This window comes from Panulirus ornatus, chromosome 2, assembly GCF_036320965.1.
Source record: "Panulirus ornatus isolate Po-2019 chromosome 2, ASM3632096v1, whole genome shotgun sequence".
NCBI classification, from domain to species: Eukaryota; Metazoa; Arthropoda; class Malacostraca; order Decapoda; family Palinuridae; genus Panulirus; species Panulirus ornatus.
Window position 1 is genome coordinate 30,770,307 of NC_092225.1, and position 18,098 is coordinate 30,788,404.

The 18,098-nt window shown below is 46.0% G+C and overlaps 1 protein-coding gene across 2 annotated transcripts in view; it reads left to right on the forward strand.

Annotated features, from left to right (window-relative positions):
• Positions 1 to 18,098, forward strand: part of LOC139755675 (uncharacterized) — a 104,039-nt gene that overhangs the window by 19,168 nt on the left and 66,773 nt on the right. For both annotated transcript variants that reach the window (XM_071674325.1, XM_071674333.1), the window contains exons 2-3: positions 10,829 to 11,508; positions 12,262 to 12,344. In XM_071674325.1, coding sequence (XP_071530426.1) covers positions 10,830 to 11,508; positions 12,262 to 12,344 — 762 coding nt within the window. In that variant the 5' untranslated portion in view covers position 10,829. The remainder of the gene's footprint in view (positions 1 to 10,828; positions 11,509 to 12,261; positions 12,345 to 18,098) is intronic.

The following is an 18,098-nucleotide window of genomic DNA, read 5'->3' on the forward strand; positions in this document are numbered from 1 at the left end:
CTCGACTGTGACAATCAGATGTAGAATTTCTGAACTTCCCCGGATGTAACAGTGTCACTCGGTACAAGGACGAATCATTTCTATGCGTATTCGGAACAATTGTACAGTGGATACGTTCTGGGCTATTGAATAAGACTCACCGTTTCTCGAGAGGCAGACTCAACAGTTTGTGTCTGCAGGATTTCAAGTACAGATTATAAATGTTCCGGTGTTACTCAGTGTGTTTATTGAGTTGGGGAAGTACAAAAGCATCAAAGAAGATGGGAAAGCTATGAGGAGGTTTAGAATGAGAACTGAGAAGAGGGTGAGTTTAAAGGCATTAGTTATAGCTTGGTCGCGTCCACCTCACTGGCTGAGGCAGTTCTGACGAGATGTGATGATCAAGCAAAATTCGAGAGAGAGAGAGAGAGAGAGGATTTTAAAGAAGTGGAGGAACAGTTTGCAGCGTATGAGGGAATTTAGCTTTATATCAAAGGAAAACTTTAATGGTTTGGAGGAGGTGTGAAGAAAGCAGAGCCCCAAGGAACTTAGGGAAAAAAAAAAAGGGAAGGGTTGACCCATCGATAGTTACAGAGACCGACCGTGTTGGGTGGACCTACTCTTTACGGATGCTGAAGCGTTCATCAGTATACACTTACGAAGCCGACTGTACATGAAATAATAGCTGAGAAATGAGCACGGATGTACAACTTAACCAAGATAGGGAAGCGCATGAGTACGGAGGCCCCGAGGGTGGCAGAATAAGCGGTCCTGTACATTGTCGAGGCGAGCGGAAAGGGATCTACAAGAGGCAGCGACCTACTTGAAGTCCATCAGCTGTGTTTCGTGTCATCCTCCCGTCTCTGCCAAGCTCGCCTTCACACTGTCGTCGTTGGCTGCTGAGGACAGAGCGCCAGCCATTATCAAAGCCCGTGTGTTTGCCTGGTGGAGGAAGTGGGGTAATGGTGTTTGATATCTCTTTAGTACTTATGGCATGGACGAAGTCTAGCCACGCACGGAGGACGGGAGTGAGTGGAGAAAGTGTTCCTTGTTGAGGTGGCCAGCTGACGGAAGGAGAGAGAGAGAGAGAGAGAGAGAGAGAGAGAGAGAGAGAGAGAGAGAGAGAGAGAGAGAGAGAGAGAGAGAGAGAGAGAGAGAGAGAGACACGGTACTTACGTCGAGTGCTTACGACGACACCCTCACAGCAGGAAAATTCAGGGTTACGAAGAACGACTCGTCCGAGTGACGTGATATTAAGTGTTCAGAAAGAGACAGAATTAGAGAAAGATAATTTACGAGTAAACCACTGGCACTGAAGTGTCCAAACAATCTATGTAATAAATGATAATTTCTCCATTTACATATAATACCTCCTATATCACGGTGGCTTATATTTCACCTTTCGTACAACTAAGATAAAATAAGGAATGCTGTCTTGTTCATCAGAAACGTATTCCCAGTAATCATATATATATATATATATATATATATATATATATATATATATATATATATATATATATCCAGTAGAGAGCTACTGGTACTAGTGTACTGGACAATCATCCATCATCATTACTGTGGCTTGTGATGGCGCGCGTTCAAAGGGAAGTCTTCACAGTGCGGACGGGTCTGTCATGGGTCGCCGATCCTACCATGACAATGTAGCGTCCTGTCGTAACTCCTTGAGCACGACGGTACAACCTTAGGTACGATGGTCTGGCTTTTGACCTAAACCTTGTGGGTGAGGCCAAGCCAGTACACCCGTCCTGCTCAAGGGTCGGAGAACGGTTCTAGTGATGTGTATAAACAGCATCAAATGTTATAATGTAACCGTACGAGTTTGTCAGAACCTATTACTAATTCATAATCCAACCTAACGTACCATCCATACTGATATTCATATTCCAACCTAACGTACCATCCATATTGATATTCATATTCCAACCTAACGTACCATCCATACTGATATTCATATTCCAACCTAACGTACCATCCATACTGATATTCATATTCCAACCTAACGTACCATCCATACTGATATTCATATTCCAACCTAACGTACCATCCATACTGATATTCATATTCCAACCTAACGTACCATCCATATTGATATTCATATTCCAACCTAACGTACCATCCATATTGATATTCATATTCCAACCTAACGTACCATCCATACTGATATTCATATTCCAACCTAACGTACCATCCATATTGATATTCATATTCCAACCTAACGTACCATCCATACTGATATTCATATTCCAACCTAACGTACCATCCATATTGATATTCATATTCCAACCTAACGTACCATCCATATTGATATTCATATTCCAACCTAACGTACCATCTATACTGATATTCGGGAAAAAAAATGTTCGCTTGGGTTTGCTCGGCGTGCGTTGAACCTTGACCTTTCTCGGGCTGGTGGGGAGGGGGGGGGGGGGTGGAGGGGAAACTTCTGGAGCCGCTCTTGTCTGCAACGGTCGATCATGGAGAAGCGGCCCAAATATCCGTGGAACATTGACGTTACCCTACACTTAATCTGTGAGAGATCTTTATTTCAACGAAGCGGTATTCACACACATCAACATTCTTATTTCGAATATATACGACAACTTCATGAGCGTACCTTCAGTGTTCATACCACAACATTTCCCTGTTGCTTCCTTCTTGATGAGTTGAGTTTGTAATCTATTTTGGGAATTAACCTTGAGTTCGGAAGAAAACTGGGAGGCAGTGTGGTAGCAACGCACGGAGAGTGTGACGTGTGGCAGACTACCGTGGTAATAGTTGAAGATGAGTTGTAACTCAACGCATCATGTCAATATTTCTGCGTGGATGGTGTGGTTTCAATATTGAAGATGTTCCTTGCAAAGCCTTGACCCAAATCCTCTCCTTCATTTTTTTTTTACGCCATTGTCGATCAAATCAAGGTGTATTGCGATAAAGCTTACATTTAGACCATGTTTAACTGATAAACATTAGATCGGAGGCATAAATTTTCTTACAAAATGCTAACGATGTAAAGTTTACACTACATTCTCGTCATGAGTCAGTCCTGTGGAGTAAGGGCTGTGTGGGAGCTCTGGATTGGTTGATGAGGACTTAGTTTTCCGTCAGAATATAAACAAGATGAAAAGCTGCTTTGATACGGAACAATTACCCTTAAAGACAAGCTACCTTGAAATTGATCACCTCGCCTTCGATGATTCTGATGACTGAAGATAATGTGAATACAGACAACGTCGCCAGCCTTGCTGAAAATAATTACCCCTGCCTTTCATCATAACAACCTTGCCTCTAAATATAACTCAGCTTCCTGAGATAAAATGTCACGTCGGCTCACCTCTTGCATTGCCTGGCAGGACCCACGGTCGAAAATGATTTCTCGATCATCCACCGTCTGACTTTATGATCAGTAGGAACCCAGTTCCTTCTAGAGACATTGCACACACACACTTCCGAGACGCGTGATTCATCAACTAGACACATCACATGGTATTCCATCATAGGGTCAGACGGACAAGCGCTCGAATTTACATACTGTCGGCAAAAGACGGTAACTTATTCATGAACAAACCGATAAAAAGAACTCTTATTCCTTCGGACGCGAGGGTCGTCCCGATAATTTAATATTGCTATGTGCGTGTCTTCCACAGTGGCGCAACACAACGGAAGGCTTAATCAAATTTTGCTTAACATAGACAAAGACTCGTATTTACATGATTCGGGTCTTTGTTAAGATTGTTAGTATTTATCATTGCTGCTACAACTGTTGTTTTTCTGTTGTTTCCAATCGTGTGCTTTCACATTCTAGACTGAGCGATAGCTACCTGCACAAGCTGAGTACACAGCTGGAGGAAGGGTAGTGTAGGAAGGTAATGTGGTGTTAAGGTTAGCTCAGAGAGCGGCTGACGGGGGTTGACCGTGGGGGTGTGACGCGGGCCGTGCTGCCGCCCTGGTGATATCAAACAACAAATTCAAACCAAAATGGCGGCAGGTGATATCGCCTGTAATCTGTACAGGAACTGAATTTCCTTTTGTATTTGATAACATTAATCTGTGGACAGATATTTACAGTATTACGACGCATGATTGTTACACCTGTTCTCAGTATGATAAATATAAGTAGCGGACGTTTACACAGGTGTTCCTTACCGTTATGAGCACGAAGGTACGACCCATGGGTATGATACCCTGACCTTTGACCTGACCCGTTGGGAAAGGTCGCAGTTCACGCCATACCCTACTGCTCAAGCTGTTAACTCTCCAACGGCAGAGGAAGGTTAATGGGTTCCTTGTTGATATATTTAGAAACCAGAGCTAAACAAAACAGTTTGTCCAGTGTTTGTGAAGAAAAATGTTCCGTCTCCATTTATTCTATGTCTGCGAGGCGATTACCTTTATGATAGTATTACTAGTGAGCGCTACGCTACCCTTCAAACAGCTTTACGTAAACCCAGCACGACCACGTCTGCAACAGTGTAAACCTGCTCCACGGTATTTCATTTCGAAACGAAAAAGAAGACGAAAAAGAATTGTGTTTGCTCGGGTCGTAACTTTCGGCGGAATTCGACACAAACCGTCGACTGTCAAACTATTCCACTGTGAGAGTAAAATTGAGCTGTCATCTTAGGCTGAGGTTTTCACGGTCGGTGTCTAGGTAATGGTAGAACCACTGCTGCCGGACAGGTAAACAGGAACCAAACGTAGTAATGACCGGGAAGCTGTTTTAATCTATTTATTCAGATGAGGGAAGGAAATTTGCATCGCAGCCCATATCTACGTGGGAATACAGGAAATCATCTCGCAGATTGTGATATGTAAGACAGCGTAAACAGAGCAAGAGGAGCAATAAAGTTTATATATTTTGGTTCTGTATTAGGAAAACGAAACAGTTATTTGTATATTTTGATTCGCAAACAGAACCAAACTGCCGTTTTCGAACAAGATCTGGTCGCTATACTTAACGTTTGGCCTCCCACTCACGCTGCCTCCACGGAAAGGAGTATATTTACTGATATGTATCATAACACGGATCATTCACGCTGGTACGCTATCCAGGATGTATTATCTGAATAAGAGAACCTTTTATTTACTCTCTTAATGTACAAACCTATTGTGTAAAGCATGAACTGCTTCTGAAGACTGTATGTATCTAAGTTCAACTGAAACATTATCGGTTATGTTACATTCTTTAATTGTTTTCCTGTCATTATTATTATCATTATCATCATTATTATGATTATTATTATTATCATATTTCTTGTGAGGGAGCCCCACCTGACTGACTCATTCTTAGCATCTATATACCAGATTGGGAGGGTACGAGATGTGAGTGACAGTAGCACGGGCGCAGTGTTATTACTTCAGTATATATGTCGTGTGTTTTCAGACTGGGCGGAGGGTCGGGGTGTGGCGGTACGGAGCAAGTAGTGTGTGGTAGTGTGAGACGTAACCTGACCTGTTCTCGGAACAGGTTCTTCAAAATGGTACTTACTCTGACATGTGGGCGGCTTGGCTGAACATTCAATTCACCTCATATATATATATATATATATATATATATATATATATATATATATATATATATATATATATATATATATATATATATATATATATCATACTTGATTGTCGTTTCCCACGTTAGCTAGGTAGCAACAGGAACAGACTATGAAAGGCCGCATTCATACATTACGGAGAGAGCTTTACATTCGCATGGCGCCGTCTCATACTTTTTTTTTTTATGCCACTAGATCGTTAAAATGTTTGTGAGCTGTCGGGCTTCACCGCGCCCTTGCTCACGCCACTCCAGCCATCCTTCATCCTGACGCTAAAATCACATTTCGTGACACCATTCTTGACGATCCTGTTTCTCATCTCATTATGGCCTCTGGTAACTCTGGTATTATGTCTTGGTCAACAAGGTTCGCGTTCCCGAGGTATATATATATATACGTTGATCATAACCACATACCAACACAACCAAGCTTTCATTGCTGCCGCCAAGGGTCATTTACTCCCTGTAGAGAACAGCCATAATGAGTCCCAGTTCTAAGATCTGAATTACCTCTGGCGTGACCCACTTAAATCAGACATGTTGCTGCACACAGCTCAGGCACGAGGCTTTTCCGATAATGTGACGCGTGTGTTCCAGTACGGGCCAGTTACTGTGGGTTTACTGTTCCCTTCCCACGAGGAACGGTACCAGGTGTCCTGCTCCTCCCAGGGCACGAGCGCCGGGGCACAACCCGTAGCGTCCCCGCTCCTCTCAGGGCGTGGACGCCGAGGGCACAGAGTCCTGCTCCTCCCAGGGCACGAGCGCCGGGGGCACGGTCGTATTAGTAGGTACAGGAATATGACAACGGCGTCAGGATGTATCCTGACGCCGTTGTAGAAGGCTCCTGCTGCAGGAGGCGCTGCCGAGACAGCCTACAGCTGAGCACCTGTGGCATTGAAATACCCTTATCTTTATGGATGGGGAAGAGGGTCAGACTGTGTGGTGGAAGGGTGATAGTGAGGGTGGTAGACGATAGTGATGATGAAGGTGGGTGGTAGTGATGGTGATGGTGAGGTCCATCATGGCAGGGCTGGTGAGGTATGCGTTCCGGCCTGGCCTAGACTGTGGCAGCCACGCACCCCACTCCCTCCCCTCCACACTCTTATACTGCAGTGGAGTATTCATGCATTTTTGAACGCCCGTGAAAGCGTTCATTTATGACGTTTTTATAAACTGCATTTTCCCACATTCTTGGAGAGTAATATCTATCTATCTATCTATCTATCTATCTATCTATCTATCTATCTATCTATCTATCTATCTATCTATATATATATATATATATATATATATATATATATATATATATATATATATATATATATATATAATCTTACGGTATAATTTCGGGCGGGTTCGAGTAACGGGTGTGTGTTGATCACCCAGGGCGTGGGGGATGGGACGGCACCAGGGCGGCCACCACCTGTGTCAGTACCACAGTGAACAACCCTCAACGTATCACGGGTGACGTCAGTGGTCTGTGAACGACCCTCTCTGTACTGCGGGTGACGTCACTGGCATCTTGCACGCCCCTCTGTGTAATGAGGCTTTACAGGAAATATTTTTTTGGAGAAAAATACGAAAAATTGCAGGTAATAGTTCAGGTTAGGTTTCAGCTCAAACAACTTTCTATTCCAAATTGAAACGTAGCTTACAAACACTTCTATACTTGAAATAATCGTGGAAAGTATATCATACTGATCTCAGTTACCGATACATACCCAGTAAATACAATGGAAATGATCAGATAATACTTTAAAAATATCTTCACTTAACAGCCTAATTAGAGGTCATAAAGATAACCAAACGATATTTCAACACCAGGTTTGTATTCAGCATGAACAATTCTCATAATGATCATGACGTTTTAAAGGAAATCTATTTTTCTGGGAAAAATACGAAAAATTGCAGGGTATTTTTCAGCTCGAAACAATTTTGATTTCAAGACAGAAACAATATATATTCAAACACTTCTATACTTCATATATTCTTTTTATTCATTTATTATACGTAGCTGCCGTCTCCCGCGTCAACGAGGTAGCGCTAGGAAACACGAGGAATGGCCCAACCCACCCACATACACACGTATATACATACACGCCCACACACGCACATATACATTTCATCGTATACAGGCATATGCATACACAGACATATACATATATACACATATAATCATGGAAATATATATCATAATGCTCGCAGCCTCCGAAAGATAACGAATAAATACAATGGGAGTTATCAGATATAAATGATCAAATTTCATCATCTAACATTGACTGAAGATGACCAAACCGCTGGTGACGTCAGTGGGATCTGAGCCTGGCCGGGACCAGCTGCCGGCCGCGCCGGTAACCACACTCAACTGGTGTCGCTCCCTGTGTTATGGTACCGCCCATATCCTGGCTCTCTCTCTCTCTCTCTCTCTCTCTCTCTCTCGTGTGTGTGTGTGTGTGTATACCTCCTCAGAAAGTACTTACTAAGAGAGTTTTGCCATGATGCAAGGAGAGCAAGTGGTGCTCAACACGCACACACACACACACACACACACACACACATATATATATAGTACTGATTATAGATAAGGTTTTCTCTACCGCCACCTATATTGTATATTTTTTGGTCAGTTTTGGGTTCATCTGGAACTGTTTCAGGCCATTGATCAATATTTGAATGACTCTGTGTGTTTACCCCGTGCAGATGTCTTGCTCACACGTCCACGTTTCCCAGTAAACTCACACACATTTTTATGGTTTGATGTCTTGATGCGTCCCAAGGTATCACAGCCGAACTGACCACTGTGTTCTTTGACGTTGCTGGAACGCTCCTAAGACCGAGTGTACAGTGTACTGGATACCTCCAGTTTGCTTCCATGGGGAGAGAGAGAGAGAGAGAGAGAGAGAGAGAGAGAGAGAGAGAGAGAGAGAGAGAGAGAGAGAGAGAGAGAGAGAGAGAGAGAGAGAGAGAGAGAGAGAGAGAGACGGGGAATGGTGGGTGGGGGGGGGGGATCACCTTCCTGCACGTGTATCTTGCATGAATGTTGCAGTAACATGTGTTCTGTCAACAGCGTCTTTGATATGCAGCCCACGCACGCAATGTCGGCGGACGTGGCATTTCTTAGTCAACTGGGCTCAGTCTTGCATGTGACACACACACACACACACACACACACACACACACACACACACACACACACACAGAGTGGTAATCTGAGCACAAACTCAGCGTATTAAGAGCTCGATGATCTGCACAGTGAACAGTTCTTGAAGAGGTGCAATGATAGAACAACCAGAGAACAAGACATGAAATGAAGAAAAAAGAAATAACAACTTGTTATACAGGATGTACAGAAGTACTTACATTGTGTAATAGTGTTGGATGACTGGAAAACAATGACTGAGGACGTGGTTAGTGCAGACAACATACATAAATTCATGAAGTTGTGGGTAGTAGATAATGTTCATGAGATGGGCTCCCACGAGTGGAGACCTCCCTCCTCCACATAGTATACACAGATAGTGACTCACACACGTGGGCGGTGCTGAGTCGAAGGCGTCACACATGGCCTGTCGATGGGCAGTGGGTATCATGTATCCTGGCCGCCGGTGTTACCGGACTCCGGCCGTGTGCTCGAGGTTACACCGCGAGCGAAAAAGTCACCTTTGGCGATGTTGAGTCTCTGGGACTACAGACTCGTCAAGGAACTTCTGACTTCAAAGGAGCCTACATTTCTCTGCAACTGAAAGCAGCGCAGCCTTTGGAAAGGTCCTGGGTAACACCAGGATTCCTTCATGGTCGTGGGGTAATTATAAATAAATCATAAATATCCTGGATGGCCAAAGGTTTGGATGCAGTGCAGCGGGAGTGGACCGCGAGGACACGGGTTCAATGAGGTGCCTGAAGAGTGAATTTAAAGATCAGGGACGTCAGGGAACGGTGGAACTGCGTGAAGATGATGACATGGAATACAAGACCCAGGGAATGACCGAGAGGAAGTGAGGGAACGGAATCACTTCGGGATGGTTCCAGGGGACGGCATCAGTCGTTGCCACAGAACAGGGTAACTTCTGTGTTGAGGAAGGTGGTTCCAAGGTTGAGGCAGGAGGCTTCTGGGCTGAGGAAGGTGGAGGTCGCATGAAGGAGAGACGAATAAGGTGGCATCGAGGGGAAAGTGAGTGAAATTATAAGCGATATTGGACGACAGGTGATCGCATATATAAGAGAAACTATAATGTCATTAAGAATCATATTGTTCAACGCTTTTCAGGCGGTTCTCTGTCCCCCGGAAAATTACGAGGACAACAAGAGTTGGGTCTGTTCAGTCGCGTCTGGCTACCAGCTGGCGTAGAAGGATGTTCAGTTATTTATCCCCAGAAGACTAACTAAATCGTTAATGTCAGAACTCGAGTCTTGTTTTCCGGTCGTCATCCATCATCGACGACCTCAGATCTATCGTGTGTGACCTTCGTGCTCAGACGGAATGTCATTCTCCTCGGCCGAGGTGAAAGTGTTCCCGTGCGGCATGTGACCCATGACAGCGGCCTGTGGGTCTGGGTCGTGTGTTCGGGATACATGTGCCGGCAGGTGAGGGAGGGAGGGAGAGGGGGACAGGCGAAGGGTCGTTTGTGTGGCCGTCCAGGGACGTTAGGATACTACCCTCCCCCCCCCCCCTTGTATTTCCCTGGCAACCTTTAACAACCCTGAGCTGATGACCCATAACCCTTAACCACCCTGGACTGATGATGACCCACAACCCTTAACCACCCAGGACTGATGACCCCACAGCCCTTAACCACACTGGACTGATGACCCCACAGCCCTTAACCACCCTGGACTGATGACCCCCTCAGTAGTGTGGCAGGAAAACGCCGCCCGACCACTGCATCTGCCTCCCACCAGTCTACTGTTCCACTCGTCCACTTGCCACCTGTCAACTGTTCCATTAACCCACCAGTCACCTGCACATCTGTTTAATACACATACGGGTAGTCCTCTACGTTACAACCTAGACGGTGGTGTAGTTAAGGGGAGGTACAGTGGTGGAGGGCGTGGGGCCGAGGGCTTCAGCCCGTGACCCTGGATGCCTTGACCTCCTCCGCCGTCATCATCAAGGTGATCAGGTCTTCCCTGAGGGAGAGGCGTATCGCTGTCGGCAGCATCTGATGCTTACTTGTTTATTATGTACATCGAACTTAGGGTAGGTTAGGTTAGGTTGGAGAGAATGTATAATGGTCTTATTTTCAGCCGAGACTAAACTGCCTGGCTCTTCCTCCCCTACAGGATGGCAGACAAGCAGGCCACCACCTTCGGCGGCGCCACTCTAAAGCCGTCGTCTTCAGGGGTCCTGAAGAGGTCGTCTTCGGTGGAGATCCTGACGGGGGTCAGGCCACGACACGACCGGCTGGTGGAGTCCCCGGTGACCATGAGCAGCAGTCAGTTGTCCACGCCCTCCGCTGCCACCTCCAGACCCCTGCAGGTGGCACCCTCCTCCAGCCTCAGCACTGTGGGCACCCCGCCCTCCGCCTCCCCACCACAAGACCGCAAACTCCCAACGACCTCGACGCCGGTCTTTAACGGCGGCGTCGACCCGCTGCAGCTGGGCGGCTCGGTGGGTACGCTCACGCCCGAAGTCACTGAGGGCGCCTCTCCCAAGGTGGTGCCAAGAGCGACAGGGACGCCGCCAGCGCCCAGGAGGAAAGGTCGCCTGGCTGATATAGTGGCGGGTGAGAAGGGCGGCCTACCTCCCTTGGACACCACCCACAAGGTGGACGCATCTCCACCCACGGGCACGCCCATCGGTACGCCCATCATTGGGAAAGGTGGACACATCTTCACCATATCCACGCCCGTAACTGAGGAGGACCTGCCCATACGACCACCACGGAAGGCCGTGGCGTGTGAAGGAGACCCTTTCGACCAGAGGCGGAAGGTGACGCCAGTCCCCCCCGTCCCCGTGGAAGGTAAGTGAGGGTGCTAGGGAGGTGAGCCGGGGTCACCAGGAGAGGACCTGGGACGAGCTGGGTCAAACTGGGTCAGCATAAAGTGAAGATGACCGTGAGATCCCGTGCCACGCAGCTGTGAGGCTGGCTGGCACTGGGAACAACCTCTTTGAGTTGCTTGTATCAGGCGGTCATGATGAACCTAGTCGGTTCAGTTTCTAAAAAGTCTGATGACGAATGAATCTGATGAAGCAGGTAAAGCTTAAGACCTTAAAAATGAATTTGCATAGACATTAATGATCTAGCAGCATTCAGGGTATAGATATAAAATTAGCATAAGCCATTGGTGGTTGACTTCCGTGTATTTAGAACAGTTGACCCTCACAACTTTGGTATACAGTGACAAGAGGCGCAAGATTTGATGTCTACCAACCATCTCGTCACAGGTCCACAGAACAGCAGGGTATTACATGGTACAGAGGCGTGCTGAGGCTATGCTCGAGACTGTAGCAGCAGCAGCACAAAATACTGAGAGTCTTTCTGAAAGTTAGGATGTGCATTTGTAGCAGTTTCATGTCCGAGTCTCTGGGTCCTCCTCCTTATGAATAAGTTGGAAGTCGCTGAGGTATCAAGAAAGTAAAGGTTAAGTTTAGATAACACTTGTGACGGGAAAGTGGCGGGTATGATCAGTTAATTAGGATAATAATTACACAATAAGGCAAGACATGACTGAATGATTGAGGCGAGTGTTTTGTTTTCCTCCACGTGACGCAGATGAGAACACGGAGCCGGTGTGGCAAAGGCGTCTCTCCCTGCTCTTCGTCCCGCCCACAGACAACGACCTGGAACCCGACAAGGTGAGTCCTGCCCTGCTTACTCCTCCTGGCCTGTTCTTGACTTAACGTCCTGAGTCTTAGTGTGCCACAGTCCTGCGTCTTACTGTGCCACAGTCCTGAGTCTTACTGTGCCACAGTCCCGAGTCTTACTGTACTCCCAAAGATACACCATCGCCAAAGGTGACTGACTTTTCACACTTGCTGTGTAACCTCGAGCGGGTGGAGTCCGGTAATACCTCTGACATGTTTGACCAAGGATCCTTCATCTTTCTTTTCCATTTCCAGCCACTGGCACCCATGTACCCCACACCCAAAGCATATAATTTATTGTAACTGGTGAATCTTTGACTGGGGTATTTCAGGTGGGAGTCTTTCTTGAATTCACGAGGCCTGTGTAGCCACGGTCATTCTACATCTTCTCGGGGTTTGGTTTCCTAACTGTGACTAAATGCATGATTGCGCTTCCTAGGTGGAGAACGGTGCCTGATGTCCTTCAATTGTAGGTCAATGTTCATGAAAATGAGGCCGAATCTTGACGATGCATCTGAGGGTTTTACTCACAGTCTGGTCAGTACAGTGAGGCTGGAGGGTTTCTAGAAGGCGTTTAAAAGAATCGATGTACGCGTGATTCTTTTCCCCCCACACAGCACGTGTCTTACCCCCTCCTCCAACACTCTGGCCTGGCCTTGGGTGTGGTGAGGACGTAGTGTGTGTGTGTGTGTGTGTGTTGGAGAGGACAGGTGTGGGCTTCCCCCGCCAACACCTGCTGGTTACACCTGTATCTCTACGCCTCCCTCCCCCTCAGCGCTCATTCATCCCTCTAAACCCACTCCCTCTCCGTCCAAACTCATTTCCCCCATCTCACCCCACTCCTGTACGCCACTCCCTCTCCCTCCCCACTCGTCCATTCATTTCACACCACTCCCCCTTCCTCCCCATTCGTCCTGTCCCACCTGACGTTGCCCAAAACATCTATTTTCATCTTAAAAAGTTGTTGAAGATCCTGCCACTGCTGTTCTACATCTGTATTAATAACATAATTTGGATTAACCACATGGTCGACACTCTAGGGCCTCGCTGTAGGGCCACAATATTGAAAGTAACACCAGGTGTGTGGGAACGTGACCAGGTCAATACCTGCTTGTTAACTCGTAGGAAGAATGGCTACTGTTGTTTTGTTTGTGCAGAGGAACGCCTTCCTCATGTTTCACTGTGGAGGTTCGTGAGACCTGAGTCAACATAATTCTCTCTCTCTCTCTCTCTCTCTCTCTCTCTCTCTCTCTCTCTCTCTCTCTCTCTCTCTCTCTCTCTCTCCAGATCGGAGTATCCTTGAAAAGCGATGTTTCTCTTCCCTGAAACACCTAAAAGACCAGACTGTGTGGATAATCTCAAACTCTCTCTCCGCACATCTCCGATTCGTCTTCATTATTGACACTTCTAAAAGTGTTGCGTTTCGTCAGTTTACGAACCTGTGTCATACCAGTCTCCATTTTCTTAAAATCAAATGTTATGGTTGTCATTTTCTACACTCTGTGATTGACAAGTCTCCCGGTACTGAACAACTCCAGGCTAGTTTTCAACATTTTCAGAGCCTCCGAAAATTTTCGTTATATAATTTCTTTTCTTTACAACGTAATGCCTCAATGTTTCTGAGAAACCAGAAATAGTTTTGGTTCCTCGGCGTGTTGATGTGAGGCTCCACTGTAGCCAATATTGCCCTGGCAGCTCTCCCTTTAGAGTCAGCTTGTCTTGTGTGGTTCCTCCTTCGGCAGGCAGGGTCAAGCAGCACCCGACAGGCCACCACCACGTCCCAAACATGACTGTGTGAACGTTGGCAGCTCGGGGACTGGCCGAGTCTTGGTCTGCTTCGTTCCGTTCCGACCCAGACTGTGGAACACACTATACCATCCCGAGTCTTAAAGTCTGTCTCTCCCTGAGAGTTAGGAAGGTCACTCTCACCGCTTGAGGAACGTGTGGCACGCTTGGTGTGGTACTACATGGGCCGGCCGCAAGTACCCGCGATCGGTGCCAGTGTAAAGGAACAGAGACGAAAATAAAGTGAAGCATGACGTCATGGGTGAAGCATAACGCGGAAGAAACGAACGCCAGCGGTACGTGGTGGTGAAGGTTGCTGTCGTGACGTAGACACAAACTCACACAGAGGCTGTCATTTCTATCAAGGACCGACGGTATCTCCACCACCACAACACACACACACACACACACACACACACACACCCATCGCTACATGTAAGTGCAGGTGGTGCCGCGCACCCTTACCGTATATAAAGCTAACTCAGTGGGAAAGACGATGGCTCTCTCTCTCTCTCTCTCTCTCTCTCTCTCTCTCTCTCTCTCTCTCTCTCTCTCTCTCTCTCTCTTACACACTCAAGAGAACGCACACATAAACGAGTTACTTCAGTTATCATGATCAAGTGTTTCCTGTGGTTCCCGGTGGTCAGTAAGGAGCAACATGATCGCTGCGGGCTGTGAGGAAGCCTATGTTGTTACTAGGGTGGTAGAAGCCACCCTCGATCATCGCCGTTCGTCACGAACCCTCACTGTATGAACTTGGACTATCGGTCAGAATCTAAAGATATGTTCCAGTGCACTGACTGGCAGTTCAAACCGACAGTTTGTAAATGTAAATCAAATTCATGATAACATTGCCTCACACACCCAGTCTCTTGTGGTTGGATCTTGTGTCGAGTCCCTTAAGAGAGAGAATTTTAGATGCAGCGTGGAGGCGTCTAACGGGTCTACAAGAAATTTGGATTATTGTTTTTTCTTTTTTTGCCAGAGAGACCGTGTCATCCTCTCACCCACAGGCCGAGGTCCCCTACCGAGGAGATTTCAACGTATACCACGGGGAGTGGTTGAACTCCCATGAAGATGGTGGGATGGTGGGAGTACGGAAGTCCACAGGTCTTCAGTGATCTTGCGCAAATGATCATCCACCCCAGCCATCCTCCTGATCGCCGTGACTATCCTTCTAACACTGCGGATCTGTTCTTCACCTCTAATCCCTCGCACTGTCGCAACACAATCTCGCCCACAGTTGGTATATAGTAAATGTAACTATTTTGACAGCACCTTCACCTCCACCTGCCCCTTCCAAACGTAAATATTGGCACCTCAATAAAACTGACTGGAATGACTTGAGAACATTTTTTTCTTTTTACTTTCCTTAAGTGTTACTATCTCTAGTGTAGCGAGGTTTCTGTCGCCGTCAAACGCCTAGCTAAGGTCATAGATGCGGGAATGGGAGAACATATCCCCTCTCTCTCCTACATTACCTCATGTTGCAGTCCAAGGTTTCATCTACCGTTCCATTCTGAGACCATTCAAACAAGGGATCAGGCATATCGGTTTGGGAAAACTCTCCTTCCTCCGACTCCCATTCAGCATTTACGTTGCCCGTAATCATTGCGTTACTTTGTGAGACAAAGCATTTCATTTATCAATAGGAAGTGCGACATTTCCTAATCCACTGATAAGTCTTTCGGTCTTACGTGAAAGGCTTCTCTAACAACAACTGTCCCTCCAGCTTTCCTTCACTTTTCCGTTCTGACGGTACTGTAGCTGTCTCTCCCGGTAATAAAACAAATGTCTTTGATTCTCGCTTTTTTTCTCTAACTCTTCCTCGGATGACATTAACGTTCCTTCACCACTGATGCTCCTCTTACTAATCCTACGGGTGTACTGCGGAGGATGTGGGTGTAGTGAGGAAGTTTAGGCTGTAGTGTGAAGGATGTGGATGTAGTAGTATGGAAGATCAGAGTGTCGTGTGGAGGATCTAAATATGTGGTATGGAAGATCATTGTGTGATATAGATGATCTGGGTCTAATACAGGATCAGGATGTAGAGGGGAGGATCTTGATATAAGCTACCATTCATTGGCTTATACTCGCTATGTTAGCTACGATGCAGCGATTTTCTTTTTCCCCTCTATACCGACATCTCAAGATCATTTGTTTAGCGATACTGTCTCTGTATAGAGATCTTATTCCTCCCTCTAATGGAAAAACCACAACTGGCACAGCTTGGTATATCAGGTGTGACCCAGAAGCTGAAGTGCAGGTTCGATTCTCGAAATGTTTGGAATACCTCCGCCGGGCGGGTGGAGCAGGGTTTACCAGGAGCATTCGTTTAGTTTATACAATTCTTCTCATTTATTCTATATTTTCTCATTTCTTTAGTTCATAGTATCAGATTTTGCAGTAAGGCTCTTATCTTATGTATATCCTGATGTACTTAAGGTATCTTCAGCGAGTAAATAACACAAGGTAATCTTTCGTATTTTCGGTTCACTTAAGAATGCTGCTCGAGTACATGATTTTGGAGAATATTGGCGCCGTCATTTAGTGGCAATTTCACGTCGCTTCATCAGCGTGGCATGTTTGTCTTGTGCGTCTGTTTGTTGGTGTGGGCAAACGACAAGCCTTGCTAGTTGGCACTGTACTTAGGTACCGCCATCTCATGTTTTTAGCTTACTCATGTTAACTTGAGTCTCCGGCTATGAAAAAAGAACGTGCATCTTGATACACCTTTGCAGTACGTGATAAAAAGAGGTTCAATGACAAAGGATGTAAAGTTTCTCCGGAACCAACAAGTAGCAGCTGATGTCGCAGAGATGTACAGTGATCAGGTTGTGGCAACAGTGTAGCGGAGCGGGGCAGTGTGAGAGACGCGGTGCGTGGGGCAAGGAGTGTTGCTTCCCACCTGAGAATAGATGATCTTCTTGTACCCAGTCTCGCTTACGTCCAAGTGCAAGTCATGTGTGAGGCGCTACTGTGAAGCGACAACCTTTTACTGTGAAGTGCTGGAAATTCTAATGTGATTAATTAACATATAACTAGAAAAGGTCATCTTAATTCTGTGTATTTTGGTGTAGATTGATTGAAAAGAAAAATGATTCTGTGTGTAATGATGTGCTCGGCGTACACCTGACGAATTTTTTAATTTCGTAGGGGAAGGTAAGTCATGATAGAAAAGGTAATGTGGAATGACGTTGTACTAAATTGAAATATAGATATAATTCTTGAGGAACAGAAATGGAAGAAAATGAAGCCTTATTCCTTTGATGTTGTGGACAGTGGGGACACTATGGGGAATCACGCAATTCAGTTGATGTACATCATGCTGCCATTTAACACTTAATGTGTACTTAAACATTGTATGAGAACTCCCTCTGTCTATGGTAGAAGCAGTCATAAACCACGAATAGGCCTCTCCCTCAGCCTACCACTCACGGCCACCAAGCGATTGCGACAAATGTAGCCACAAGGGGAGGGACAGGATTATTTCTTCTTTCAGATGTAATTGAATAATGAATTCTATTCGTCTTACAGTGTGGTATCGGATGTTACGAGATTACCAGCTTATATTTAATACCACAGATGCATACTACTACTAATCCCCACAGTATCTGGGGAAATAAGTTGGGCAAATGGCAACTCCATTAGAGTCGAACTTGACTTTTACGTTAATTTTTTTGTACAGTGACCGACATGGCAAAGGGTAAAACAAGCCCCAGTCGAGGCCATCTGGGCTGAAAGAAAAAAAGCCAAAGGAAAAGAAAGTAGAAATTGATCAGGGATCCGCAGGTGTATGTATGCAGACCTGACTGAATACAAGAAAGGTTATACGAAGACGAGAAAGACAAAAGGCGGAAGAGAATCTCACAGTTGGCTTTAAAGTGTATACAGCAGGGATCATTGATTAAGCCAGTTAACGTCGAGGTACAACATTAAAAAAAAAATCTGTAACACCTT